This window comes from Aspergillus piperis, assembly GCF_003184755.1.
Source record: "Aspergillus piperis CBS 112811 unplaced genomic scaffold BO85scaffold_4, whole genome shotgun sequence".
In the NCBI taxonomy this organism is placed as follows: Eukaryota; Fungi; Ascomycota; class Eurotiomycetes; order Eurotiales; family Aspergillaceae; genus Aspergillus; species Aspergillus piperis.
The window spans coordinates 1,986,162-2,010,991 of NW_020291594.1; the positions used below are offsets into that span (position 1 = coordinate 1,986,162).

Genomic DNA, 24,830 nt, shown 5'->3' on the forward strand with positions numbered 1-24,830 from the left:
CTGGCTGCCGCACTGTGAAGCCAAGACAACTCTACAACCCTTCGGTCTCGCAAACACACAGTCCAAGCGGGAGATTAGTTTCGCAACTAGAGACCTAGGAAAATACGTATCCTGGTTGTTTGGGAGGAGTATTGTGCTATGTCTTACACGGATAATACATCCATCACTGACGATTGGGTCCGGTAGTTCCCACCATTTCCATTACTTGCGGGGCCTGCGTCAAGAACGGCTAGGCAGAAAAAGTCAAGTATTACAGCACACGGGCCCCTTGGCTATCAACTCGCGATTTTGACCAGCCTGGCAAGCCACGGTGGACCGATGATCCACAGAATGTTTGCGTGGAACGCTAGCCACTAGCCGGACGGGGTCTATCCTGTAGGTCACCTATTGAGCATCAAAAAACACACACTGACAGATAGAGAAGAAAAGGGGGGAGATCGCAGGGATCCATACCCATTACCATAGTGCGTAGAGGGGACCTCCCCTCTATAGCGCTTCTTCAGCTCTTTCCAGTCTCTCAATTTTAGCTTCCCGAACCTTCACTGTTAGGGCCCTTGTAGGAAACATGCAGACGGTGAGACATCCGCCTACGTACATCGTCCTGCAAACTTGCTTTCTTACCTGGAAACCCTGCATGATGGCTTGCATGCTTCAGCCCGAGTGAGCCATGACTACGGGGTAGAGAAGGGCAAGACGATGGGCAGCGAAGCAGAGCATGCCTCACGCTAGGAAATTCCGCAATGCTCTGCCTGGCGACAACAACCCTTCTGGTTAACTACTACTGCCCCAATGACGCTCGACCAGACAGAAGACAATGCTGCAGTCAATCCTTGGAATATTAATTAAAGGCTAGGTCAGAGTCCGAGCACTTGCATGAATCGATCCATCAGGCAAGTCCTGGTACTCCGAGGAAGTGGGATAGCCGTCCGTCGCGCCACCACTCAGCCCGGCTAACTGGGCCGTGGCTTGGGGGAAGCTACGTATCAACCCGCTAACGCAGATCATTGACTAGCTGTACACCGATTATTCGATCAATAGAATTCAAAATCTGTCGCAGCGGGAGACCTGGTACAACCGACCATTCTTTACCCCCATCAAGGTTACATCTGTCTCGCCATCGGTCGACAGGTCTCTCGCAAACGCCGTACCGGGAGAGTTGCCACCATCCACTTTGTTTATTTTTAACAAATCAAGAACTATGTGCTCTGAGTTTCCGACTCTGGAAGATATCCTCCGAACAAATCGATGCTTTGTTGGATTTTTAAAATGCCCTTTTCGGCTGGAAAATCATGGTTGCCATCAATGAGGCAAATCCGCGAGTCTCAGATGATTCCCACGTACTCCGCATCAGTACGGAGCAGGCTCGGGGTTGATATTTCCTCCTCTGAAAGTGGAAGATGGAGCTGATCGTCAAGTTGAAGTGAGGATTCGGCTTCTTCTCCGTACCGCTTGGAACATAATGATGAAGCTGCCGATACTTCGAATGGGAAAGACTGTGAGCTCCAGCAAATGCCCAGGCTTGAGCTACACATCCGCATCTAGAGAAAGGCTAAAAACCCTCTGGAACTTTATAGTATTTCGTAATTACCAAACCCAGCTTTCCTCTTCTGTTCTAAGCACCATTTGGATTATTATGATCTAACAAGGTTCAGACTGGCTATCCTTTCCACGGATGCTAACCGCGTGGGAGCCGCATCATGAATGATACGGAGGCCAGAGTTCCGCGGATAGATATCTTCTACCATGCATACCCTATTGTTACAGCTTCTTCGGCCCACACCGGATGACCTTTCACAGACTGAGGATTGCAGCGCTGGAGTAGGGGATCTCGATCTCCACGACCCCATCGTCGCCCACCGAGATCGCCTCTCCAATCGTTACGTTCTGCAATCGAACTGGCTTACCCTGTGCCAGCTCGTAATTGTAAGACCAGCCGTCCCAGGTGATCCCCGTGATGGCGTTGCTGCCGTTCGCCATCAGCCGCTGCACTGAAACCGAGTCGGAGTACACCGATCCAGATGAAGGCAACTGGAACGTATACTTCGCGCTGGGTCTGCTCTCCACTTCCTCCGCTATCGAATCGGTTGAGGTGTAGTTGAATTCCACCAGGTTGATGACAGCCACTCGGACCAGAGAGTCATTCACGTACGCGGCATATGCGGCTTCCGTATCCGCGGCCAGCGGGAGATTGACAATTCGGACATCGTCTCCGCCGTGGAGCATGGCCGCCACCATGGCATTGCCGTAATACGGCGCCTTCGTGCCTATGGATGTACGATTCGTTCCCACTGGCTGCCAGGAGATGTAATTGTAATTACTTCCCTGATGCATATGGGTGCGGCGGATGTTCTGCGAGGCGCAGTAAAGGTTGAAGTCTACCCCCCAAAGTGCAGCCCCGAATGAATTGGACAGTCCAGGCGCGCCCTGGTTGTACAAAGAGTTGGTCTCGCCCAGGATATAGGGGATGCCCGGGGTCAGGTTGTCGTTCAACAAGATACGTGAGACGTTGACCTGTTGTGCGACGCTTTCCACCGTCTTAGTATGGTTCATTAGCGTATTCTGCAGTGTTACTCCCGGCTGAGTGGCGCCACCGATGTAGCTGCATCAAACGCGACCTATTAGCCAAAGTCGACCTGTGCTCCATCCTTTCGCGTTCAGAGTACAATTGGGGCTGGAGGCTGGGGGCTGGGGGCTGGGGGGCTTGGCCACCACCAAACTCACTTGTGTTCAGAATTGAGGGCAATGTTCCGGCTGTTGTCTAGGCCTTTCTCCCACGTCACCACGGGATTCAAGCTGTTGGTGACCCCGGCGAATGAAGGCGCAATGTACTTTGAGTCTGCGAGCTCCGGACACGCCTCGACCAATCTCTTCTCGATCCGCGCTGTCTTGTTCAACCACTCATTCACATAGTCTTGTTCCGTCCAGTTCGCCGGTCTCCTGATGCCCTGTGCGGACGTCTTGTACAAATCCGGCTCATTCCCCAGTTCCCAATACGCCAGTTTCCCTTCTTCCAGAGCCTTACACGCCACCGGCACGGATTCTAGCATGAGCTCTATATCTGTCGAGCTATTTTTCCCCAGGTTGAAACCGTGGATGAAATTTGTTCCCGGCCAGGTGAAGTACGACTCAAAGAAGGCGGGGCCAAACGATAAAATGAGCGGGTAATCCGTCGAAATGCTGGTAATGTATGTGGCATTGGTGGCTGCTCGTAGGTTCGGATCATACAGGGCAAAGTCTCTGCGTGATTCAATTAGATTCCTACCCCTCCTTCCCCTCTTTGCCTAGATGGGGAAGACAGGATTGAAGATGATGAGATTGACACGTACTGAGTGTTCCCTCCAACACGGATGTACGGCTTTGCGCCCTGCAACTCGGCCAGACTGTCTAGCAGGTGATTCGAGAAGAGATTCGGATGTGATAGGTTTCCTGGGATCATCAAAATGGGTCAGAACTAATGGTACTTATATATATATATATATATATATATATATAATCAACACAACCAATAGTGGTATAGTAACTAGCTCCCCATTAAAGTAGTACGTACTAGAAGGTGAGAAAAGGGTATTGAATAGTACCTGCAAAATCCGGAAAGAATGCAAACTCAATAGAGAACGAAACAAAAGGATGCAAGACCGGCAGAGCTGCATCATCCGGAACTGACGCACTCAGACTGATTGATGATGAGGTGCTCCTTTCATCTTGGAAGGTCGGACGAGCTGCAATGCTGTGTGCAGCTCCAAGTAGGTTAAGTAGGAGAGAGAGTAATGTGATTGGACGATGATGCATTTCCGTGATAACTTTCACAAAAGATGTCTAGCTTATTGGTGACTTCGTTCGAAGATATGATTCTAGTATCAATAAATAACTAGTCGTAGTGATAAGTGACTGACTATATGACGAAAATATGAGTATATATCATCATTCAATATATATCCTCACTGCGTCAGAGAAGAAACGCATAAATTACTCCACATCCCAACATTACTACTCAGCACTTAAGTAGTACTCTTCCAATAGCTCAAATCCTGGGGTAGTAACTATTAATTAAGTCCATTTTAACCGGCGGGGTCGGGATAGCCACCACCACCAGCCCTCAAGACCCTGGATGAATTGAAACCATCTATTGGAGGGTAATTGGCGGCGCGGGGGAATTCCCTCCGAATGTGCGGGGATGATGAGAGGGGAGAACAACTTGGAACTGTGTAATTGATGCTGTTTGCTACGTAGTGGATGTAGATCTATTCCTCTTTACACCTCTATGTTTGATTGTTCTTGATGGAGTCGGGTAATTTTTCGGTAGATGGGTAATAAGGGTTCGTTTGTTGAGAGGGGATAGATGGAAACTTTCAGTAGAATTAACCGCTCAGTATGTAGAAATAATGAACACACTCCATGGCATTGGCATTACTATCCGCAAGGGCCAAGGAAAGCTTCTGAATGCTTGAACAACATATGGCATTTATATAACCTATCTCACAACTACCACTGAGACCACTTTCATGCTAATATCTACACAAACTTCTCCCTCAGGTCCCTAATTCCATCCCTCCCATAAACCCGCAGCTTCTATCCACAAGCGCATTGACTCTCCAACAATCCTGCGTCCTCTTTTTCTCTTCTGACAACATCTCGACACAGCCAATGCCTTTAATGCTTTTACGCAATACAACCAGCCGGATTTACACCAAATGACAGGCATGTATTCGCATAAACCCCACCCGCATCATCTTCAATCTCAACGATGTTAATCTACAATCCCTCTGGGTTTATCTCATCAGCTGGGATCAAGGTGATCGAATGTTACTCCGTAGCATGCTGTTAGCCATACTAACAAAAACCGAACAATCAATACAAACCCCTCCCAGTGAGTACTAGTAGTATATATAATAAGCTGAGATATATTTATTACCTCTCCGGATACTTCTCCGCCATCCAACCCAAATACTCATCTCGGACTACCGGATCCCCGAGTAGTAAGTACTACAGTACTTCTTCTAAGTTCCAGACAGGCTCCGCGCCCGTAGATCGTTACATAGGCCAGAGAGGCTGGGAGTACTACTAATCATGTGGGGTAATAATGCAGACAGCTTTTATGGGCATCAAGAAAGCAAGTAATCATTGCATTAATCCGTAAACAGTTCAACTAAAGAGAAAGAAAAGCATGCTGCCCATCAAGCCATCGTCAGATATTCTACATAACACCGAAGGAATAAAAAGAAACAGCCTTTCAGTCATTTAGTTATATTTACGAAGCTGTTGGGGAAGAAATGTTAGCATCCGTATGGCCCTAGGCGAAGATCCAACAAAAAGAATTCTGCGGGAGGGGCAAGGGCTTACATCAAGAGTCAAGGATTTGCTGCTGTTCTCTACCTGGTCTCGATAAATTCCAACCAGCGCTTCACTGTTCTGGAAGAGTCCGTTCTTCAGACTGATCACGATGAACTGCATGCCTGGTGCCGCGTGGTCGTGGATGTAGTTGGCAATCCGGGCAACGTTGGTGTTGTCCAGCGCCGCATCGACCTCGTCCAGAACGAAGAACGGCGACGGCTGGTAGGAGTGGATGGCAAACAGCAGGGCCAGGGCAGCCATGGTTTTCTCACCACCGGAGAGGTGCTCCATGTCGCGGAATCGCTTGAGAGGGGGCATGGCATGGTATTTGATACCGTCGAGATACGGCTCGTCGGAGTCCTCGATATCGAGATAACTGTGTCGTCGTTAGCTTGCTGATGCTCTGACATAAGGATTGTGGAAACCACTTACGCTTGTCCACCCAGTGGGTAGTTGGCGCTCTTGGTCAGCTCACGATAGATGGGCCCAATCTGCTCGGAGATGTGAGAGAAGGCTTTGTTGAAGAGTTCCGAACGCTTGTGCATCACATCCTCAAAGTCATCCTTGGTCCTTCGCGCATGCTTGCGGGAGTCTTCAAAGTCCTTCTCTGTCGCCTTGAGCTTGTTCTCCACGCTCTCAAGACGCTCCATAGCGCGCGTGTTGGGCGCCATCTTGTCAAGCTCGCTGTTGAGGGACCGAACCTTCTCCAGCAGCTCCTCTTCTAACTTTTCGTCGCTCTCCTATTGAAAATTAGCAATGGTTGATCATGTTGATAACTCCGAAACGGCATAGCTCACCTCCTTCAGAGTTTCTCCCAGGGAGTCAAAGTCGACTTCAATGCCGTAGTCTTGCACCATGAAGGCCTGACCACCGCTTCCAGTGCCGTCTTCATCCACATCCATGGCGTCGGGGTCTGCCGCCTGAACCAGTTCATCAATAGGAAGTTGGTCAAGCGGATTCGAATCCTCGGTCAATGGAATGTCAATGTCTTCAAGCTTGCAACGCCGGAGTAGAGCGTATCGACTAGACGAATTGCGTTGTATTTCCGCCTCCAGGGCATTGACGTTTTTGATCGTCCCTTCGACTTCTCTGCTGCGTCTTTGGAGCTCCCGGCGGTGTTGTGCAAGGTTTTCGGCTGACTGCGCGTAAGCCTCCTTTTGTTTCTCGAGCTTCTCACGAAGAATGTCAAGCTCAGCTTCAAACTCATCGAGTTGATTTCGGATGCTCTCTTGCTCAGCTTGAAGCTCCTCAATCAACTGCTCGTCACGCTGCTGTTGTGCCTGAAGCCCAGCAACACGGTCAGCAGTTGCCTGAAGGCGCTGCTTTTCGAAGCTGAGCTGGTTTTCGATTCTGCTCTTCTGCGTCGTGAATTCGAGCTTCTTTTGAGCGGCCTCTTCCTGCAGAGAGCCTTGTTGAACCTCATATTCGCGGATATTGCTATACCCGAGGCGTTTGCAGAACTTCTTGTAAACTTCATCCTCCACACTGCGGACAGTCTCTTGAGAGGTAGCGATTGTTTGATCGAGCTCCTCGAGCAACTCCTGGCGCTCAACATACTTAGGCCTTACATCCTCGAGCTGGCGCCTCACAAAGTCGAGTTCACTGTGCTTGCTTTCGAGGTTTCGCTCGAGGGCCTTCAGCTCATCACGGGCGTAGGCAAGCCGTTGCTCAAGACCAACCAATTCACCCTGCAGAGTTTCCTCCTCCGTTCCTCGGCGATGACCCTTAGGCAGGTTGCCCAAGTCTGCCATCAGCTTGTCCTTAAGCTTGTACAAGTTTTCGACCTCGGAATCCTCCCAGCGCTTGGAGTTCTGCTGAGGGCCGCGACCACCAGTCATTAAACCACCCTTGTGAATGACGGTCCCATCAAGAGTAACGGCCTTCGCATCAACGTTCCTGTCGTAGCAAAGATACTTGGCAGTAGCCAAATCGTCACAGACAATGGCATTTCCACAAGCGTAGCTGATGGCTCTGGCAACCGAGTCGTCATAGTCAACGGTCTCGATCGCTGGGCGCATTCCTCTGTGCAGACCCTTCAGGTTGGAGTTGAAGGCCTTAACTTGGATTGTTTCCAGAGGAATGAATGTCGCCTGTCCGGCTCTTTGGTCGCGGAGGTGCTGGATGCACTCCTTCGCTGTCTTCTCATTGTCCACAACGATGGCGTCAAAGTGCCGTCCAAGTACGGTGCTGACTGCTTCGGCGTATTTTTTCTGTTTAGGCTTGCAGAGGTCGCTTACTCGGCCTTTGACGCCCGGGAAGATCCGCTTGAGGGTCGAAATCAGTTCCTTGGCTCTTATTTCCTTCTCAGACTGCTTCTTGCCATCATCGGCCTCGAGAAGCTTCTTCAACACAACCTGAAGCTTCTCCTCAAGCTCCGTTCTCATCTGAGAGACACGTAGCCGTTCAGAAGTTAGAGCATTCAGCTCCTTCTTCTTGCGCTCGATTTCTTTCGACGTAGACTTGACAGTATCAGTAACCGACGACTTGCGCTCGGCTAAAGTTTGTGTCTCAGACTCCAGAGTCTTGAGCTGCCACTCGGTACCTTCGAACTTGCTCTTCAGGCTGTTGTAGGCCTCGGCTTCAGTCTTGCGCTGACGACGCAGGTTGTCCAGGTTCAGCTGTTCCGCGGAAGATTTCTTGTTGACCTCTTCCCTGAGTCGCTTGTACTCCTGCTGGTCGGCTTCGCTCAATTGGCCACCTTGTTTGCTCATGGTCTTCTGCCACTCAGCTTCCCACTGAGCTTGAGCCTTCTCGACAACCTTGAGATCCTTCTCGAGCTGCTTGGCGTTTGCCGCTTGACCCTCGCGCTCCCGAGTAATCTCAGCAATCCGGGAGGTGAAGCGGTCGACCTTCTTCTTCGTAATGTCGACCTTCTCATCAACAGGTACCAGGGCATTCGTAGACTCCTCGATCTCTTTCTCCTTGGCCACGATGTTCTTCTCAGCCTTTGCAACATCTCGACCAACCCGAGCATGATCCTTCTTAGCGTCCTCCACATTCTTCTCGTATTTCTCAACGCCGCGGCGGAATTCCTTCAGCTCATCCTGATATTTCTGGATATCCGCACTCGATGCATCAATAAGGCGCTGGAAGTGGAACAACTTCCACAAGATATGCGTGATGATGGCCTGGTCGCGTTCCTCGGCCTTCCGGGCATAGTTCTCGGCTTCGCGCTTTTGCTCCTGGTATTGCTTGATCTCCGAATTGATACCTCTGCGACGGTTCAACTGCACAGTCTGTTGCTCCGCGGCTTCCTCCGCCTCCGCCTTCAAACGCTCGTATTCGGCCTTGTATTCCAGACTTCCCGAGATCTGCTCGATCAGCCGCGTCAGATCCTTGGGTGACTGCGAGGCAATGGCCTCCACATCACCCTGGAAAACCAGGAAGTTGCGCGCCTTGATCAGGATGTTCTCCGCCTCAAGAGCCTCGTTGTACTGCTGTGCCGTGACAATGCGATTGTTGATACGGTACTCGCTGACACCTCCACTGGTGATAGACCGGCGCCATTGTTGCTCCTCACCCGCATCATCCTCGTAGACTGCCATAACCCACGCGGTCCGGGGATCGTTCTTTCCGCTTGGGTCCTGCGACTGTTCACCGTCGATTCCGTCCTCCGCTTGGTCATCCCCGTTGGCCTCTGCTTCGATAGCATTGCCGCTGGCATCGACTTTGGATGTGCGCAGGACACGGCCGCGGTATACGAGATCGCGAAGGTTCGTGGATCGTAGATGTGACGATTTGATACCTAAGACGAACGATATCGCGTCCATACTGGAGAAGGTCAGCGCACCGTGATTTGCCTCGCTTGATTTCCTCTATCCGCGAAATGGGGTAGAATGATACGCACGAGTTGGACTTTCCGGACCCGTTGGGTCCGATGATGGAGGTGAAGTAGGCATCACCGAAGAGAAGTACATGATGACCCTTGTACGATTTGAAGTCTGGAGCAGGTGTCAGAGCGGTTGAGAGTGCCGGATAGAGGGTGTTGCTTACTGAACAGCTCGAGCCGGATGAGCTTTCCCATCTTGCGACGGACAGCCGCGTCTCAGCGACTGAGGGAATGCAGATACAAATCGCAAGTTGATGTTGGTTGAGACCGGTGAAGGTCGCCTGGAGAATAAGGCGGCAGGCTGGAACAGCCCACAAGAGAGGGTCGGGTTTGTGGAGGGGCTCGCGCAATGGTTTATCGTCGGAGTCGCGTCTTGATTGATTGATTGATTGATGGGGGGACGCGCTGCGGAGGGTCACGTGGTTCCGCATATACTCCGGCTACTTTTTACACAGTATTGTCCCCGGCAGTGCTCATACTCTACAGATCTTCGATTTATGGTAATTGCTTGTGTTTAACTTCATTCCATATATACATGGTTGTCTGACATGCCGTATAACAGGCTAATAGGAAAGTAGATAGGACAAAAAGTAGAGTAATTAGACATCAAAAGAAGGATATCATAGCGAAAACCGGACTCCCATCTCCTATCAGCGTCGGAAACTCACAGGATTGCCAACAAGCATAAAGTCCTGTGAGACGTAGCCACCAGAGTCCATGCGCAGAACGCCCTTCTGACCCTCCACTTCCAGAAGGATAAAGTCCTCCTGGGAGAAGATCTGCCGGACAGACCGGAACAACCGCCACATAGACATGCTCAACCTCTTGAAGGGAGCTTTGAAGAAGCTAACCTTCGCTTGCTCACCCTGAGCCACAGTGCGCTCTCCTGCAATACCAGGCGCATCCGGGATAGACTCCAAAAGCATATCCGGAGACGAATCCGGAGAGATCACCAGACGGCGGGAGAAAGCGATCTGACGCGGCAGGGCGTCAAATTCATAAGGCTTGCGGAACGGAACCACGCTTCGCACGGTGAAGCGAAGATGTGTGTGACCGTTGACATTGACAGCCCTGATGGCGCGGATCAGCCGAGTGGTCTTGAAAAGGAACACCGTACCCATAACGCTCATTGTTACGCAAATACCACCGAACAGAGCTTGCTGCCACATCGGGAGAGGTATAAGGGGATCCCGAAAGACGGCATTGGAATTGTATACAGCGTAGGCAAAACAGAAGCCCGCAATACCGTAGGCGCCCAAAACGTATCCGCGTTGCGATGGCGCCCGGAACAAGACAATCTCTCCCTCCTTGGCGACCTTTCTTTCGAGCTTTCCAAATCCTTCCGGGCGTCGTCCGGCAAACTTCAAGATGTCTTCAGGCGCCGTGCGCACCACCTTGGGCTTGATCTGTTGGGTTTTGCTGGCAGCCTTTGTTCGCGAGGCACTGGAGGAGAAATACCTCCATGCCGGACTGGAGGACTCGAGAACTGATGAGAGAGTGCTCCGGGGACACTGCTGGGCGAATGCCCTTAAGGTAAACGGCCGCGCAAACATCTTGTCGACCTGGTATTTCCGAATGTTAGGGTAGAGTAAAAGTTGGAGCGCAGGCCACAACGGGCCCCAGCCATCAATGTTCACATATTCAAGTGTCGTTGAAATAGAGCCCAACGTCTCCAGGAGGTAAACAGATTAGACTCACCAGGAAGCAAAGGAATTAAGGCCAATGGCTTGGTGCAATGGCAGGAGGTCGAGGCCGTCGTTCTCCGCGGCAGAAAAATGTTCCCGTCCGGGCCGCCGGTGAAGCTCCCAACAATAATCACCTCAACCTTCTCCGAGCTGACCCTTCCGATAGCGACGCAATTTTCCGGCTTGGAACGTCCTGCAACGCTCAGCTCGCAGATTGCGACTATACTCCGACTCTCTAGGGACCACTGTGCTTTTTCTGCGGCATCGTTAGCCTGGTGGTGGGTTCCTATCCGATCCCAGCAAATCTCCGCCCACTCCAAGCTACAGCGCTCGCGATCCCGACGATAGCCACACCCCTCGGAAAAGACATTCACTTGTCCTATACAAACACCAAAAGCCTCGCGCATCAAACATGGCCTCCACCTTCTCGGTCTGCCGTCTTCCGGCCGCGCTCGCCCGCCGCCAATCCCGTGTTCTTAGCACTTCCAAGCGTGAGTTTCCCGACAGATACAGCTTGATATCAACTTTCCCACACCACCATATCCCTCCCTTTCGCGTCTATTCTCACCCATAAATCACCCTCATATTAGTCCAGCTAACAAACCCTTCACCGTATAGGCCTGAACTCCACCTCCGCCCCTCAATTCCAGAACCCCGCCTACCCTCTGTATCCCTCCGTCACCCAGCTCCTCCATGAAAAAGGCATCCCGGAGTCCGAAGTGTCCAAGATCCCCGCGTCCGGCCCCAAGGGCCGTCTCCTGAAGGGCGATGTCCTCGCCTACCTGGGCGCCATCCCCGCCTCCTACCCTTCTGAGCAAGCAGCCCGGATCGACAAGCTCGCTCACCTCGACCTGAGCAACATCAAGATCGCCGCGCCCGTCAAGCCCGCGGAGCCCGCCCCGGCCGTGGAAGAGAAGCCCGTTGCTCGTCCCCCGCCGACCACCTCCGTCGCCGTCTCCATCTCCCTGGCCGCCGTGCTGTCCGTTCAGAAGAAGATCCAAGAATCCCTGGGTACCACGGTGCCGCTGTCGACGTTCCTCGCCCGCGCTACCGACCTGGCAAACGACGACCTGCCCCGCTCTTCTCTCGAGAAGCCTTCCGCTGATGAGCTGTTCGACGAGCTCCTCGGTGCTCAGCCTATCAAGTTCTCCCGGGGAGAGTACATCCCTGAGTTGAATGCCGAGGAGGCCCGGCCGGTGCAGAAGAAGCAGAAGGTGGAGGATGATCTGATTGATTTCTTGGCTGGAAAGGTTTCCAAGAAGGCTGTTGCTACTGCGAAGAGCGTTGTCGAGCCGGCCGCGAACGTCTTCAGCCTGACTGTTCCGGTTGAGGAAGAGAAGAGGGCGAAGGTTTTCTTGGACCGCGTGAAGACCTTGTTGACTGTTGAGCCTGGCAGGCTGGTTCTATAGATCTCCATTCCTTTTCTTTTCTCATCATTTTTTTTGTTGTTCCCATTTCCTTGGTTATTTCCCATTTCCACCTTTTCGTGCTGTAAGTTATGCGCAGAAGACGGGGGACAAAGTCTTGTCTCGTACGTATCTCTTGGATTAGTTTCATTGGGCTGATGAACCGTTTTTATTTTAGTATAACATCAATCAAGAAGATAATGAAATAAACTTTCAGTTTGGTGTTGAAAGTCCAAATGATGGACTACTATTGTTATAGACTGGATCAACCCTGTTCTGAATACTGTATATCATTGAAGTTGAAGATAGTAGAAATCTACTAATAACTATGTACTAAAGTGTTATACTATCGAAGCAACCGGCCTAAATTTGCAACCTCTCCGGATCCTTTTTTTTACCCTTCTGGTCTTTCATTCTCGTTATCTATGACATTAAATGTCTTTCGTTCTTCCCCCCCTGCGAAACAACACGTTCCTCATAGTAAAAGTCAAGCAAACCCTTCTCGGAGCTCTTGGTGTGTTGTAAATCATTCCGTCGTGAAGTCTGAACGCGGGGAGAGGATTGTGTGTGTGTGGTACATCATGCAACTCTGAAAGAGGTGTATAAGCCCATTGAGTCAATCAATCAATCCACCACATCCGCCTGAATCTTTGGGGATGAGGATGGAGCAACGCCTTGGTCCTGGTTTCACCTGTTCACCCTAGGAAAACACCATAAGCGCCACCGCTGAGATTCATTTCCATGGATAGTAGCGAAAACCTGCAAATAGTGAGTGCCTGCTGCAAAGACATGGGCTGGCACCTGTGCGCGGATAAAAGTAAGAGTAGGCTGAGAAGAAACACAAGAGAAGAAAAGTAGAAGCAGAAACAGGCAGAGTCAGAGATACATGGAATGAAATCTTGCAGCCAGCGGAAAGGACTTATTAGAAAGCAGAACGACGCAGAAAAAGAACCCTTTAGTTACCCATGATATGCTGTTGTGTACCCCATGAGATGCGAAGAAAATGCCCAAGCTAGACCCATTTAAAAAAAAAAAAAACAAAGAAACCCTCCTCCAGACCGTCCAAGGACAGAACCCAGCATCGTAAGAAACGCCAAAGCCTTGGAAACGCCATATCTAATGCATATTGGTAAGCCCAACGAGAAGTTCAAGGACGCCATGGCACCAAATCATTCCGAAATGAATAGCAACCTTTCTCGTCAGCGGATGGTACCCCATTCTGCTAGCTTGCTACCTTCACGTCCGTGCTCTCTGCCCGGTCGTTTGTTGAAGATCTTCCAGAACCGTAGGGTCTCATCTCCAGCCCCGGTGACGACTGTTTGGCCATCGGGGCTCATGGCCAAGTAAAGTACACGGAATGTATGACCGGTTAAAGAGACAATCTGCTCCATACGAGGGTACTTCCAGATAACTATTTGGTTCTGGCTGTAGCCGTGCGTGCTGATGATCTCGTCCGAATTCTTCGACCACGCCAAGTTACAAACCTGACTGCCTGTGTCGACTTCTTTGATCAAGGAACCAGTCGACGTGTTCCAGAACTTTATGGTTCGATCCGCTGTACCACCACCGGACGCGAGAAGATGATGCTGGTGTGGAGACCAAGCGATTGCCTTGACGGCCGCAGTATGGTCGGAAAAGCGGTAAAGCGGTGTTTCGTTGAGCTTGTCCCAGACCAGCAGTTTGTTGTCGTTCCCGCCTGAGGCTAATTGACCATCTTCGGTGTTCCAACGAAGACCACATACCTCTTGCTTATGACCAGATAAGCGACGCAGGTACTGATCCGGGGAGCGGACGTCTCGATGGAAGATCAGTCGATCTCGAGAGCCGGACGTGAGGATATGATCGTTCCAAGCCAATGCTCCTACACGATTCGTGTGTCCAATCATCGTACGGAGGCGACGACAGCGCTCAGCATCCCATATTTGTACAAGACCTTTGCCTGTGCCTATTGAAAGATGTGTTCCCTACTCCTATTAGCGCTTCCGTCGAACATATTGACCAAGAACTGGGCACTCACCCTTTGTATCCAGCTAACACTTGTGACTGTATCATCTCGTAGCTCACAGAGCTTCGTTACGCGGCCGGTCTGGGAGTTCCACATGTAGACCGAGTTGCCTAGGCCCACTCCAAGGACGTTACTGCTGCCCCAGTCTACTAGGTTGAGATAGAAATCATCTTGCAGATCGGGCGCATCAAGGACCTTGTAAGGTACCTTGTTCACGTAGCGAGGCTGTTTCCGGGGCGTCTCCAGAATACGTTGGCTGTCGAGGCGGATTGGTGATAGACTATACAGCTCTGATCGGACATTGAGATTCGGACCATGCTGACTTCGCGGAGTCTTTGAGGGTGTGGGGTGAGCTGACCCAGCACGTGGGGAAGCGTAGTTGAAAAGGTTTTTGTGGGGCGTCGATGGTGTTATGCTGGCAGGTGGTAGGTTCGAGACCACATGTGAAGGTGGCGTATGTGAGCGGGTCTTGTCATTAATGCCATTACCCATACCCAACAAGGGGTCCGGCGATAGGGAATCCAAATCGGCCTGTGGAACAGTATTCCCAAAGAGTTCACTTCGCAAAACCCGCGAGTACATGCGATTTGCTTCTTCAGCTACACCGGGGTTAGCGACGATGATCGGCAATGCCAGGATCACATCGGATGCGACTCACTTTTTTGAAAGTGAAGCTCCGAATGGGGAGCACGTTTTTTCGACTTTGATGGTGTCGAAGGGCAGCCGTCCTCATGAAGCAGGCTGAACGTTGCCTGAAGGTCTTGCCCCTCACGATTGGGAATAAATCTGTAATAGGATTCACAGTTTAGTGACATGATGTCAAAGGATATAGATCCATGGTCACGTCCGATGAATCGCTCTCAGAAAGCACCATTGAATGTGTTACTGACCTATCACCGTACACTCTCTGCCTCTTCCTGCTGGGACTGGTACCCGGTGTTCTCTCGCGGGGACGTCCAGCATCCTCAAAATCCTTCAGAGCCTTCGCTAGGGCATCTGCATCGATTGGCCCAGAGGTAGCCCGAGAATTCTGGCTCCTGGCTTGCGGTTCCGGGTAGAATAGAGTCTTCTTCGACGGCATACTAGGGGGCGTCCTGGAGCCAGGAGGCGATGCGATCGTCAACGCATTTGGTCCGGTACGATCGGGCGACTTGACGGCCGGTGCGCCTGCAGCAGCATTGCGGGTGGTCGGCCGATCTGATTTCTTGGGGTCGCCCATGGTTGTCGGAGGGGCGAACCTCACGAGGTGCAAATGGCGGTCGAATGCGGGATCAACTGGAGGCAGGGTCAATGCGACAGGTCTCAAACGTCGTCGGGTCGCAAGTGGCGGCAAAGTGGGAGGGGAAGAGCAGCTGGGGTAAATCGTATTAAATGACTGGGCGAATATAGAGTTGTCCTTCAGGTCAATCGGCGGCTCGGGGTTGTAGAAGGTGGTGAATGCAGAGGTTGCTGATGACAACAGCCAGACCCTTGTGTTCCGCTCCGATCAATACACCAAATAAACTAGGAGCAAGCGGGCACAGGAGCGAACAGAGAGTGACGACAGAGTGTCTCTCACCAGACCCGAGGCAGACTAGGAAGAAACGCACAGCTTGTGGAGGTCATTTGATACTGACCTGACCACCGTCTGGTGAGGGAGGAAGGATTGAGACAGTTTGATCCAAGGGTTGGCGATGGGCTTCCTCTCTTGCTTCGGCCGTTCGAAGGGGAGCCCCAGCAGCGGTCACGCGTCGGATGCGCTAAACCACTTTGGGCAACGCAGGAGGTTGGTGTTATTCTATACTTGCCTTCCTGGCGAAGAGACAATGATGAGTTTATCCTTCATTTACAAAGAAGATTATAATCTTGCTCACCATTGTCTTGACCTATTTTTGTTCTCTTTTGCTTCCCACGTCGCATAGTGGTGGGTGGGTGATCTTCTCATCCGACTGATGACTGATCTTCGTCAGGTGTTGTTGTCGCATGGGAGGATTTGTTTATCTGCACCCGCTGGATCGCCTGTACCTCCCAATGCACGTCCGTGTCTGATCGATTGTGACCCTCCCACCACAAACAGACAGGTCCTTTTTCCCTTTTTCGTGAAATTGACCATTTACTTAGGCTAGATTATCAGACGTGAAACAATTCCTAACCAATCCGATCAAATTGCCCGTGCTACAGGAGGCGTTCCATGGACTGACGCGAAGCGCCGGCGTGGTGATTGGGCCAGCGCGCTCTACTCCGTTGTTATCGATTGTCGCAGCGCCACGAGCACTACCGCGACCGCCTCTCATTCCACGCGCCTGGTGAACGCGACAGCAGAAAGCTTGGGCCAGACACTGCTAGAAAGGAGAGTTTCCAGCCAAAGAAATTGAATCTGAGATCCCTCCCGGTCCCCGTCTTGCGTCGATCACAGTACAGCATTAGTTTAGCATAACGGGGCTTGACTCGTGGCGTGGATTTCCAGGGTATACTGGCGATCAACCGTCTGTACCGAATTCTCATCAAGCTTGGAGGCTCAACGGTCGACTATTTTCAGTTGCTTTTTCTATTTGATCTGCTCTATTTCCGATGGTGCCGCGATTCACATGACTAACAATAACATCCAATCTCAGACTTCTATTTCTATCCAAGTGCTATGTCTTGAGTTTCAAGCTACGACCGTGTCTTGCAAGGACCCCATGACGAGCACCGATATAAACAGGGCGCGACCGTGTTTGTTTCAGTTTTCTGCCAAGGAAGACAGAAAGATAATCTTAGTGTATGATGAGAATCTGAATTAGATTGAAACTTTTAAGAACGCTAGGGGATACTCACAGACCGATGACTAGTAGACATACAATCCACATGAGGTCATTTATTGGCTCTTAGTGGTTTAGACTTGAATCCATGATACCACCATTCAATAACCGCCTACACATTATTGAGATATCCACGCCAACCCAGCTAATCTTCTGTTTATCTGTCCAGTTTTACTTTAGTGGAATTGAAAATCAATTTGAGCGACATCAGTAAATTCCATAGTCCACCCGTCCGCCTGTTAAGTACTAGTCAAATAGATCAAGCCATGCGGAGACGCCAACTGACCGCCTTACTATGATCTCATGCCCACTTTTTCCCCTCCCCGTGATCCCCATGTTTCTTTATCCACATCTCCTGGGGACCTTCGTGACAAGATGACTTCTAAAATTGCTCAAAGTTTGAAGCAGCCGGCTCTGGACTTTTTGTCCTTTGTCAATGCGTCTCCTACCCGTAATTACATTACGTTCTATGCTATTATAAGGTAGTCGATTGCTGACTTTGCTGTAGCGTTCCATGCCGTTCAGTCGGCAAAGGAACTCCTTGCCAAGGCTGGCTTCCAGGAGATCAAGGTATGCGATGGCTGCATTGTATCACGGAATTAACCGCTAATTCCCGGTACAGGAGAAGGACTCTTGGGCGTCAACCTGCCGGCCTGGTGGAAAGTACTACTTGACCCGTAACCAGTCCACCATCATCGCTTTTGCTGTCGGCAAGAAATGGAAGGTATGGTTTCTGCCAATTGTCTCAATGATCTGACCTCTGTGCTAATCATGTCAATTGATTAGCCTGGTAACCCCATTTCGATGATCGGTGCTCACACCGATTCTCCCGTCCTCAGAGTCAAGCCGGTCAGCAACAAGCGCGGCGAAGGATATGTTCAGGTGGGCGTAGAGACTTATGGAGGCGGCATCTGGCACACCTGTCCGTGCTACTGAATCACTTTGACTATATCATGCTAACTGTCTCTAGGGTTCGACCGTGATCTGGGTGTTGCAGGTCGGGCTATGGTCCGCAATGGCGACGGTTCGATTGTGCAGAAGCTGATCAAGATTGACCGACCCAGTAAGTACATTTGGCCTTTGTACAACCAGCATTCTCTGACTAGGCATAGTTCTCCGCATTCCCACTCTGGCCATTCATCTGGACCGCCAGGAGACTTTTGCCTTCAACAAGGAAACTCAGCTGTTCCCCATCGCTGGTCTTGTTGCTGCTGAGCTGAACCGTACCGGTGCCTCCGAGGAGACTGACAAAGCGGCCAAGGAAGCCAACGAGGACAAGGGCGACTTGTCGCCTCTGAAGGCCATCACTGAGCGCCACCACCCTTACCTGGTTGAGCTCATTGCTGCCGAAGCCGGTGTTAAGCCCCTCGATGTCCTTGACTTCGAGATGATTCTATTCGATACCCAGAAGTCGAACCTGGGTGGACTGCTGGAGGAGTTCATCTTTTCGCCTCGCCTGGACAACCTGAACAGCTCTTTCTGTGCCACCGTCGGCTTGATCGACTCTGTGGCTGACTCCTCAGCGTTGGACGAGGAACCCGCTATCCGTCTCATTGCCCTCTTTGACCACGAGGAAATCGGAAGCCGCACTGCTCAGGGTGCCGACTCGAACATCCTCCCCTCCGTTATCCGTCGCTTGTCCGTGCTCCCGTCGACGGCCGGCGCTAGTGACGACATCGCCACTGCTTACGAGCAGACCTTGTCTACGTCTTTCCTTCTGTCTGCTGATATGGCCCATGGAGTTCACCCGAATTACACAGCCAAGTACGAGAACGACCACCGGCCCCAAATCAACAAGGGCCCTGTTATCAAGATCAACGCTAACGCGCGCTATGCGACCAACTCACCCGGTATTGTTCTTCTTCAGGAAGTCGCTCGCAAGGCTGGGGAAGATGTTGGCGAAAAGGTTCCCCTGCAGCTGTTTGTTGTCCGCAATGACTCCAGCTGCGGAAGCACCATTGGCCCAATGCTGTCCGCGGCGCTTGGCGCTCGGACATTGGATCTGGGTAACCCCCAGTTGAGCATGCACAGTATCCGTGAGACGGGAGGTACCTTCGATGTGGCACACTCGATCCGCCTGTTCACTGGATTCTTCAAACACTACGCCAATCTTTCCAAGACCATCTTTGTTGATTAGATAGATAAGTCTACGGGTGGGTGAAGGTTATATAAGAAGCATAAGGATATCTTTGTTGCATCATTCTGGAATAATCTTTAAGAATAAGCAAACAACCTTTCCTCCATACAGAGATCGCCATAGTAAGATTATCATTGGTGATAAGTTATAGTTTAAACCCCGGATGTTGCCAGATGCAGCGCTCCGGGCCGAGAAAAGTCCGCAGCCACCTGATCCACATCATCGGCCATCATCGTTGCCGGTGACGCTCCACCTCCAACTCCCTCCGTCTCTCCACCTGAAACACCACCCTAACTACTCCATCTTCCCCCCATCACCTCGTCCCCCCGGTCTGCACTGGCCCCCCTAGACCTTTCCCTCTCACTCCTCACCCCCCCAACGCCATCCATGCCCCCATGACCCTCTATGACCACTCCGGACGCCTATCGAGATGCGGAATACATCGCTGACGTGTCCGGCATCATCGACCCTCATGGCGGCGCCAGCGCCAACTCTACCAGCCGTACCGAGCGCCTGAGAAAGGTCCAGACAGCCGCGAAAGTTGCGTTCATCGACCGACTGCTCCGCGACCTAGACATCCTTATTTACTGTGAGCTTTCAGCGTTGTATTATATGGAGTGAGCAGAATCCACACCCCCGCCCCCGCAACTCCGCACGAGCGGAGGAGCCCCCATACATAAAGTATAAATCATCAGACTAACAATATACAATTCACAGCTGCTCGATAATTCTGTTCGCCCTCCGCGCAATAATTCAACTTATCTTCTTCACACCCAAAGCACCCCCTTTCGACCCTACGAGAAACCAACCCTTCGTCGGCGCTATACTGGGTAGTAACCTCTTCTGCATCATCTTTCATAAATTCTTCACTAGACCCGAAGCTAGCGAATCGACGCGCGGTTACCTGCATGGCGGGATCTTGATTGACTTTATTGGACAGAAAGCGCCCATTCCGTTCGCTAGACTTCTTTTCCTGGATTGTCTCATTTTGTTTCTGGATTTGGTCATGTTGGGGTTGATCGTTGAGCGGGTAAAGACGGTGGAGGTTACTGCGAGTGCGCCGGTTGAGACCACGCCTGAGGGGGAGGAAGAGCGACAGGACCACGATCTGGAGGAAAGAGGGGTGCGAGGGGGTGGGCCTTCCACGAGATCCTCGTCGCGAACATTGGAGGATGATGAAGATGTGGAGACAATTGAACTGGGCGAGATGGAGAGAACGCAGTTGCTGGCTGATCCGGAGGAGGGAGGGAGGAATGCACAGCACGCCCATCCTATGGATACGTTCGTGTCGGGCCAAGCAACGATCATGGATGTGGGATTGGTTGACCTTGTCCGTGATCAGTGGCGATACAGCCCTGCGACAGCGCGGCGGACAACGCCGTATGTGCCTTCTGACCAGACCGCGGCTTTTTTGAGAGAACGGTTCGGCATCCGAGTTGGCGCGGATGGGCGCATGGAGCGGATTGGGACAGATGCGTGATATAGTGTAATGTAATGAGTTAGATGAGTTGACATTTGTACATATACCAATGCTTATACGATGGATACATAAACCACCATCTACTGATCGATTTACCCTAAAGGACCTTAAATATCCTATAATGTAACCATACCATAACTTCATCACAAGTACCGATACAAACAAAAACACATAACCACAAAACAAAAAAAGGGTATACATCCTCACGGAATCGCCTCACCCCCCTCCGCACCCGGCGGTCCCCTCCTATCCAAAATCTCATCCACAATACCCATATCAAGCGCCTCCTTCGCACCCATGAAATAGTCCCTCTCCATCAACTTCTCAATCTCATCCAACGTCATCTCCTTCTTTCCCGTCAAATGCCTCTTATAAATCTTATTCAACTGGCTCCGCACCCTGAGTATCTCCTTCGCATGGATGGCAATATCACTCGCTTGACCAAAGTAACCCCCGGACGGCTGATGCATCATGATCGAGCTATGCGGCAAGCAGAACCGCTTGCCCGGGTGTCCTCCGCAGAGCAGCAACGAGCCCATCGAGGCGGCTTGGCCCACGCAGATCGTGCTCACGGGGGAGGCGATGTAGGTCATTGTGTCGTAGATGGCGAGACCGGCGGTTACGGACCCTCCGGGGGAGTTGATGTAGAGGTGAATGGGCTTCTGGGGGTTGTCGGCTTCGAGGAAGAGGAGTTGGGCGACGATGCTGGCGGACATGGTTTCGTCGACTTCGCCGTTTAGGCAGATGATTCGCTCCTGTACTTTGTTAGGATTGGGATGGGGGATGGGGTGGAGGGGTGGGTGGGATGTACCTTGAGGAGACGAGAGAAGATGTCGTCTGTGATGGGCGTGTACTTGGTTAGTTAGGGTCAAGTACTGTGGTCGCTGCAGTAAACGTACATGTGTGCCATCCTCCTCCCTATATCCAGTTAGTATACTCATACATCTATCATCAGCAAGAATGTGTCCACTCACCACAGTCTCAGTAACAAACGGCGTCGGCGTCCACCCCCGCGGAGACCGGGCACCTGATAGCGTCGGAACAGAGCTGGCAAAGCTGCGCGACAACAGCGCCGGCTTGACAGTCTGGAGGCTAACGACGCGAGCTAATCGCTGAATAGGACGTGTTGTGTTCATTATGAGCAGCAATATACTCCAATGGTGAACAGAGTTTGATAGAGCACGATCGGGAGAAGACTCGATGAAGAAGATGATGCCGGTTGGAGATCTGGTCCGCCGGCGGAGCTCCAAGATCCCGCCGAAGCTTAGCGCGTCCGACAATGTCTCTCTCCGCCGCCGCCGCCTTTTTTCCCCGATTCCTGAAAACTATATTCCTTCTCCTCACCACCCACCACGCCATGGCGTGTCTCAACAGCCGGATCTCATACGCTTCCTGGCGTCTGAGGGTATTCCGGCAGCTCTTCCGGCCGAATGGCTTCCCCGAGGTCGGTTATCGTGCTATATCAACCTCCAATGGCACACGGGAACCTCGACCGACGGCCTCCTCCGCGGACAAGACATTGAAGTCTACCCCAACAGAAAATAAAGAAGCTGTTGCTGCTTCCGAAGAATCAGAAAAGGGATCAAAGCAACATCTACGCCCCTCCGAACTCCTCCCCCAATCCCCCCTCCTCACCAACCCCCGCCCCGGTCACGACAAACTACACAAGAAGAAACGCCGCCCCGACCCCAAAGAATCCGACATCCACCTGAACCCCTGGGCGCAAGCCCTCGCATCCCCCCTCCGAGCCTGCAAAGTAACCGGCGCGCGAGTCCCGCGCGCCTTCATGAGCGAATGGGGGTTTGTACAACGTCCCGACGTCGAAGACAAGCTCTGGCTGCTTCCGGTGGGACTTATGAAGGACAAACTAAATCCCTCTTCCACAACTCCTTCCCAAGAAGAAGGACATACGAAAGACGACAACGACAATCACAACAACAAGAATAACGTCAAGAAGAACACGACCCGCCACCTAACCCTCCGCATCGTCGACCGCCTCCCCCTCCTCCGCACCCTAACCTCCACCTACTGGAGCACGAAAACGAACCGCAAGCGTGAACCACTCGCCAAACTCCTCCCGCACCGGTGGAAACACCCCCTGGGACCCGTAACAAGCTGGGAAGAATCGCAGCTCTCGCTACGAGAAGACACGCCGACCTTCACGCTTAAAATGATGCGCCGGGACGTGGTCCAGAAACTCAAAGCGGCGTGCGACCCACCCGACACGCAGCCTGAAGCGAAGCGCCGAGTGTGGACGGTTCTGCCGGTTAGCAAGTACGGACGAGCTCACATAGCGCGGAGAACGTGGTCTATGGAGCCGTTTGAGCGGATGGAGTGTTGCGGGGTGTTGGTGAATAATCGCCGGAGGGGGAAGCCTGGGAGAGTCACGGGGCTGTGGCCACGGATGCCGGAGATCGTGTGTATATCCAAGCAGAAGAAGGTGGCACCGGTGTTTGATTTGACGGTGATGTTGGGGGAGGAGGAGTTGGCGGAGTTGAGGGAGTATTGTCCGGGGCTTTTTGGGAAGACGGCGGTGGTGTTGAGGCCGGATAATAAGGTGACGGTGGACGCCATGTTGGCGCTGTGGAGGTTGAGGGGGTTTGTTAGGAGTGATGGGGTGTTGGAACCGCCCAGGATGGAGGTTAGGTTGAGGAGTAAGTGGAGGAGTAATTATCTTCTATAACATAACTTTACTCTGTATGTATGTATGTACGTCTATCACAGCTAACTATACCCTCTCTTACAACCCCACAATCTATCCCCCGGATTGATCTACCGATCCTGATCAACAACCAACAAATCCGCCAACCGATCCAAATAAACCTTCGGCCTCACATCCCCCTCGACAAACTCCTCCTTACTACTAACCCCCGTCAGCACCCCCAACGTGCCCCCAAGCCTCCCCTCAATCCCAAACCTAATATCAGTATTCGCCCGATCCCCCACCATACAAGCCCTACTGCGATCAAACCGAAACTTCCCCTCAATAGCATCCATCATAGCCTGATTCGGCTTGCCCAATGACGTCGGCTCCTTCCCCAACATCATAATCAACGGCGCGCTCATACTACCCGCCCCCGGAAACAAGGTCCCGGAGTTCGGCAACGTCGAGTCGATATTCGTAGCCAGGAACACCGCGCCCCGGCGGACATAGTGGTACGCGAGAGCGAGCTTGAAGTAGTTGATGTGGAAGTCCAGACCGACAAGCACGACGCCGACCTCCGGGTCAAGTAGCGTGGAGGCGTCCCCGGATGCTATGTCCTTGTAGTCTTGCGGAGTGATTTCGCGCCGGTAGGCTGGGTCGGTGCCTCCGATGAAGGGGACGTTCTCGGACGCGAGTTCTTGTTCGATGCCGGTTTCGCCGATTACGAAGACTTTGCGTTTGTTGGGGGGGAGGGAGAGGATGCGGGAGATGTAGATTGAGGCGCTGTAGGAGGAGGAGAAGATTTCTTCCTGTTTGTTTGTTGGGTATAGGGTTAGATGTGTAATGAGATGGTGGTGGTAGGTACGTACGGTGTTGCTGGGGATTCCTAGCGCTGTGAGCTTCTTGTTGTAGTCGGCGCGCGATTTGGTGCTGTTGTTGGTTACGAAGACGACTTGTTTGCCTGGATGCTTGTTAGCTCTTTCTCTTCGATGGTATCAAGGTATGACGGAGGTGTACCCTTTCTCCGCAGCATCTCCAGAGTCTCATTCGTGCCGGGGAAGAGGTGGTCGCCCGACCAGAGGACGCCTGCATGCGCATCATGTCAGTATGTATGTACGTCTGGGTCAGTCGGGAGAGCGCGGAGGCGCATGGGTATGCGACGGACCATCACAGTCGAAGAGGAAGACCTGATGGCATTGTCAGTATATCTATACTTCGTATACTTCCAAATATACTATCTAGTCATCAGAAAGGCATGGTGTGACTTACATCGAACTTGTCGAGGAATTCCTGGATGCCCGCAGCGTCGCCGGTCAAATAGCGGGGTGTATGCGTCGACACGGGGTATTCCGAGGAGGGAGCGGAAGTTGCCATGTTGGCTGTCTAGGTATTCAGTCTATGTCGGAAGCAATAGTAAAAGGGACTGTTTCCGGTTCTAATAAGCAGATGCAAGGAATGACAGAATTGCTTGCCAGAAAGACGAATGACTCGAGCGGCGTACAGCAATCCGGGTCTCGGTGAGAACAGCGAGCG

General features: G+C 51.9%; 10 protein-coding genes across 10 annotated transcripts; 4 read left to right on the top strand and 6 right to left on the bottom strand.

Moving 5' to 3' along the window:
- Positions 1-1,791: 1,791 nt before the first annotated feature.
- Positions 1,792-3,789, bottom strand: BO85DRAFT_457519 (glycosyl hydrolase family 79 C-terminal domain-containing protein; the record flags this gene model as incomplete). The annotated part of the gene is made up of 4 exons (XM_025661525.1): positions 1,792-2,599; positions 2,722-3,237; positions 3,327-3,426; positions 3,579-3,789. The coding sequence occupies 4 exons, from the start codon at positions 3,787-3,789 to the stop codon at positions 1,792-1,794; spliced, it is 1,635 nt and encodes a 544-aa protein (XP_025518636.1).
- A 1,303-nt stretch (positions 3,790-5,092) lies between these two features.
- BO85DRAFT_416434 (cohesin subunit SMC1) lies at positions 5,093-9,505 on the bottom strand. The gene is made up of 6 exons (XM_025657732.1): positions 9,325-9,505; positions 9,179-9,272; positions 6,129-9,102; positions 5,764-6,071; positions 5,341-5,707; positions 5,093-5,256 (listed from the first exon to the last, which is right to left on the bottom strand). Exons 1-6 carry the CDS (start codon positions 9,353-9,355, stop codon positions 5,239-5,241), a joined length of 3,792 nt encoding a protein of 1,263 aa, XP_025518637.1. The 5' UTR covers positions 9,356-9,505; the 3' UTR covers positions 5,093-5,238.
- Positions 9,506-9,672: 167 nt separating this feature from the next.
- On the bottom strand, positions 9,673-10,888 carry BO85DRAFT_447292 (uncharacterized protein). The gene has a single exon (XM_025659690.1). The coding sequence runs from the start codon at positions 10,711-10,713 to the stop codon at positions 9,811-9,813; it is 903 nt and encodes a 300-aa protein (XP_025518638.1). The 5' UTR covers positions 10,714-10,888; the 3' UTR covers positions 9,673-9,810.
- Positions 10,889-10,999: 111 nt separating this feature from the next.
- pdx1 (putative pyruvate dehydrogenase complex component Pdx1) lies at positions 11,000-12,533 on the top strand. The gene is made up of 2 exons (XM_025659691.1): positions 11,000-11,336; positions 11,464-12,533. The coding sequence occupies exons 1-2, from the start codon at positions 11,258-11,260 to the stop codon at positions 12,252-12,254; spliced, it is 870 nt and encodes a 289-aa protein (XP_025518639.1). The 5' UTR covers positions 11,000-11,257; the 3' UTR covers positions 12,255-12,533.
- Positions 12,534-13,450: 917 nt separating this feature from the next.
- Positions 13,451-15,475, bottom strand: BO85DRAFT_366433 (WD40 repeat domain-containing protein; the record flags this gene model as incomplete). The annotated part of the gene is made up of 4 exons (XM_025655778.1): positions 13,451-14,215; positions 14,269-14,855; positions 14,915-15,042; positions 15,147-15,475. The coding sequence occupies 4 exons, from the start codon at positions 15,473-15,475 to the stop codon at positions 13,451-13,453; spliced, it is 1,809 nt and encodes a 602-aa protein (XP_025518640.1).
- Positions 15,476-17,411: 1,936 nt separating this feature from the next.
- BO85DRAFT_365582 (M18 family aminopeptidase) lies at positions 17,412-19,173 on the top strand (the record flags this gene model as incomplete). The annotated part of the gene is made up of 6 exons (XM_025655745.1): positions 17,412-17,487; positions 17,545-17,606; positions 17,659-17,760; positions 17,823-17,958; positions 18,007-18,099; positions 18,149-19,173. The coding sequence occupies 6 exons, from the start codon at positions 17,412-17,414 to the stop codon at positions 19,171-19,173; spliced, it is 1,494 nt and encodes a 497-aa protein (XP_025518641.1).
- A 405-nt stretch (positions 19,174-19,578) lies between these two features.
- On the top strand, positions 19,579-21,081 carry BO85DRAFT_509718 (DSC4 family protein; the record flags this gene model as incomplete). The annotated part of the gene is made up of 2 exons (XM_025664509.1): positions 19,579-19,790; positions 19,891-21,081. 2 exons carry the CDS (start codon positions 19,579-19,581, stop codon positions 20,651-20,653), a joined length of 975 nt encoding a protein of 324 aa, XP_025518642.1. The 3' UTR covers positions 20,654-21,081.
- On the bottom strand, positions 20,727-21,864 carry BO85DRAFT_447298 (ATP-dependent Clp protease proteolytic subunit). Its single transcript, XM_025659692.1, has 4 exons — positions 21,628-21,864; positions 21,553-21,571; positions 21,465-21,490; positions 20,727-21,408 (listed from the first exon to the last, which is right to left on the bottom strand). Exons 1-4 carry the CDS (start codon positions 21,787-21,789, stop codon positions 20,857-20,859), a joined length of 759 nt encoding a protein of 252 aa, XP_025518643.1. The 5' UTR covers positions 21,790-21,864; the 3' UTR covers positions 20,727-20,856.
- Positions 21,865-21,932: 68 nt separating this feature from the next.
- Positions 21,933-23,336, top strand: BO85DRAFT_518222 (uncharacterized protein; the record flags this gene model as incomplete). Its single annotated transcript, XM_025664956.1, has 1 exon — positions 21,933-23,336. The coding sequence occupies one exon, from the start codon at positions 21,933-21,935 to the stop codon at positions 23,334-23,336; it is 1,404 nt and encodes a 467-aa protein (XP_025518644.1).
- BO85DRAFT_518223 (4-nitrophenylphosphatase) lies at positions 23,256-24,771 on the bottom strand. The gene is made up of 5 exons (XM_025664957.1): positions 24,567-24,771; positions 24,463-24,484; positions 24,315-24,383; positions 24,167-24,258; positions 23,256-24,106 (listed from the first exon to the last, which is right to left on the bottom strand). The coding sequence occupies exons 1-5, from the start codon at positions 24,669-24,671 to the stop codon at positions 23,426-23,428; spliced, it is 969 nt and encodes a 322-aa protein (XP_025518645.1). The 5' UTR covers positions 24,672-24,771; the 3' UTR covers positions 23,256-23,425.
- Positions 24,772-24,830: the final 59 nt, after the last annotated feature.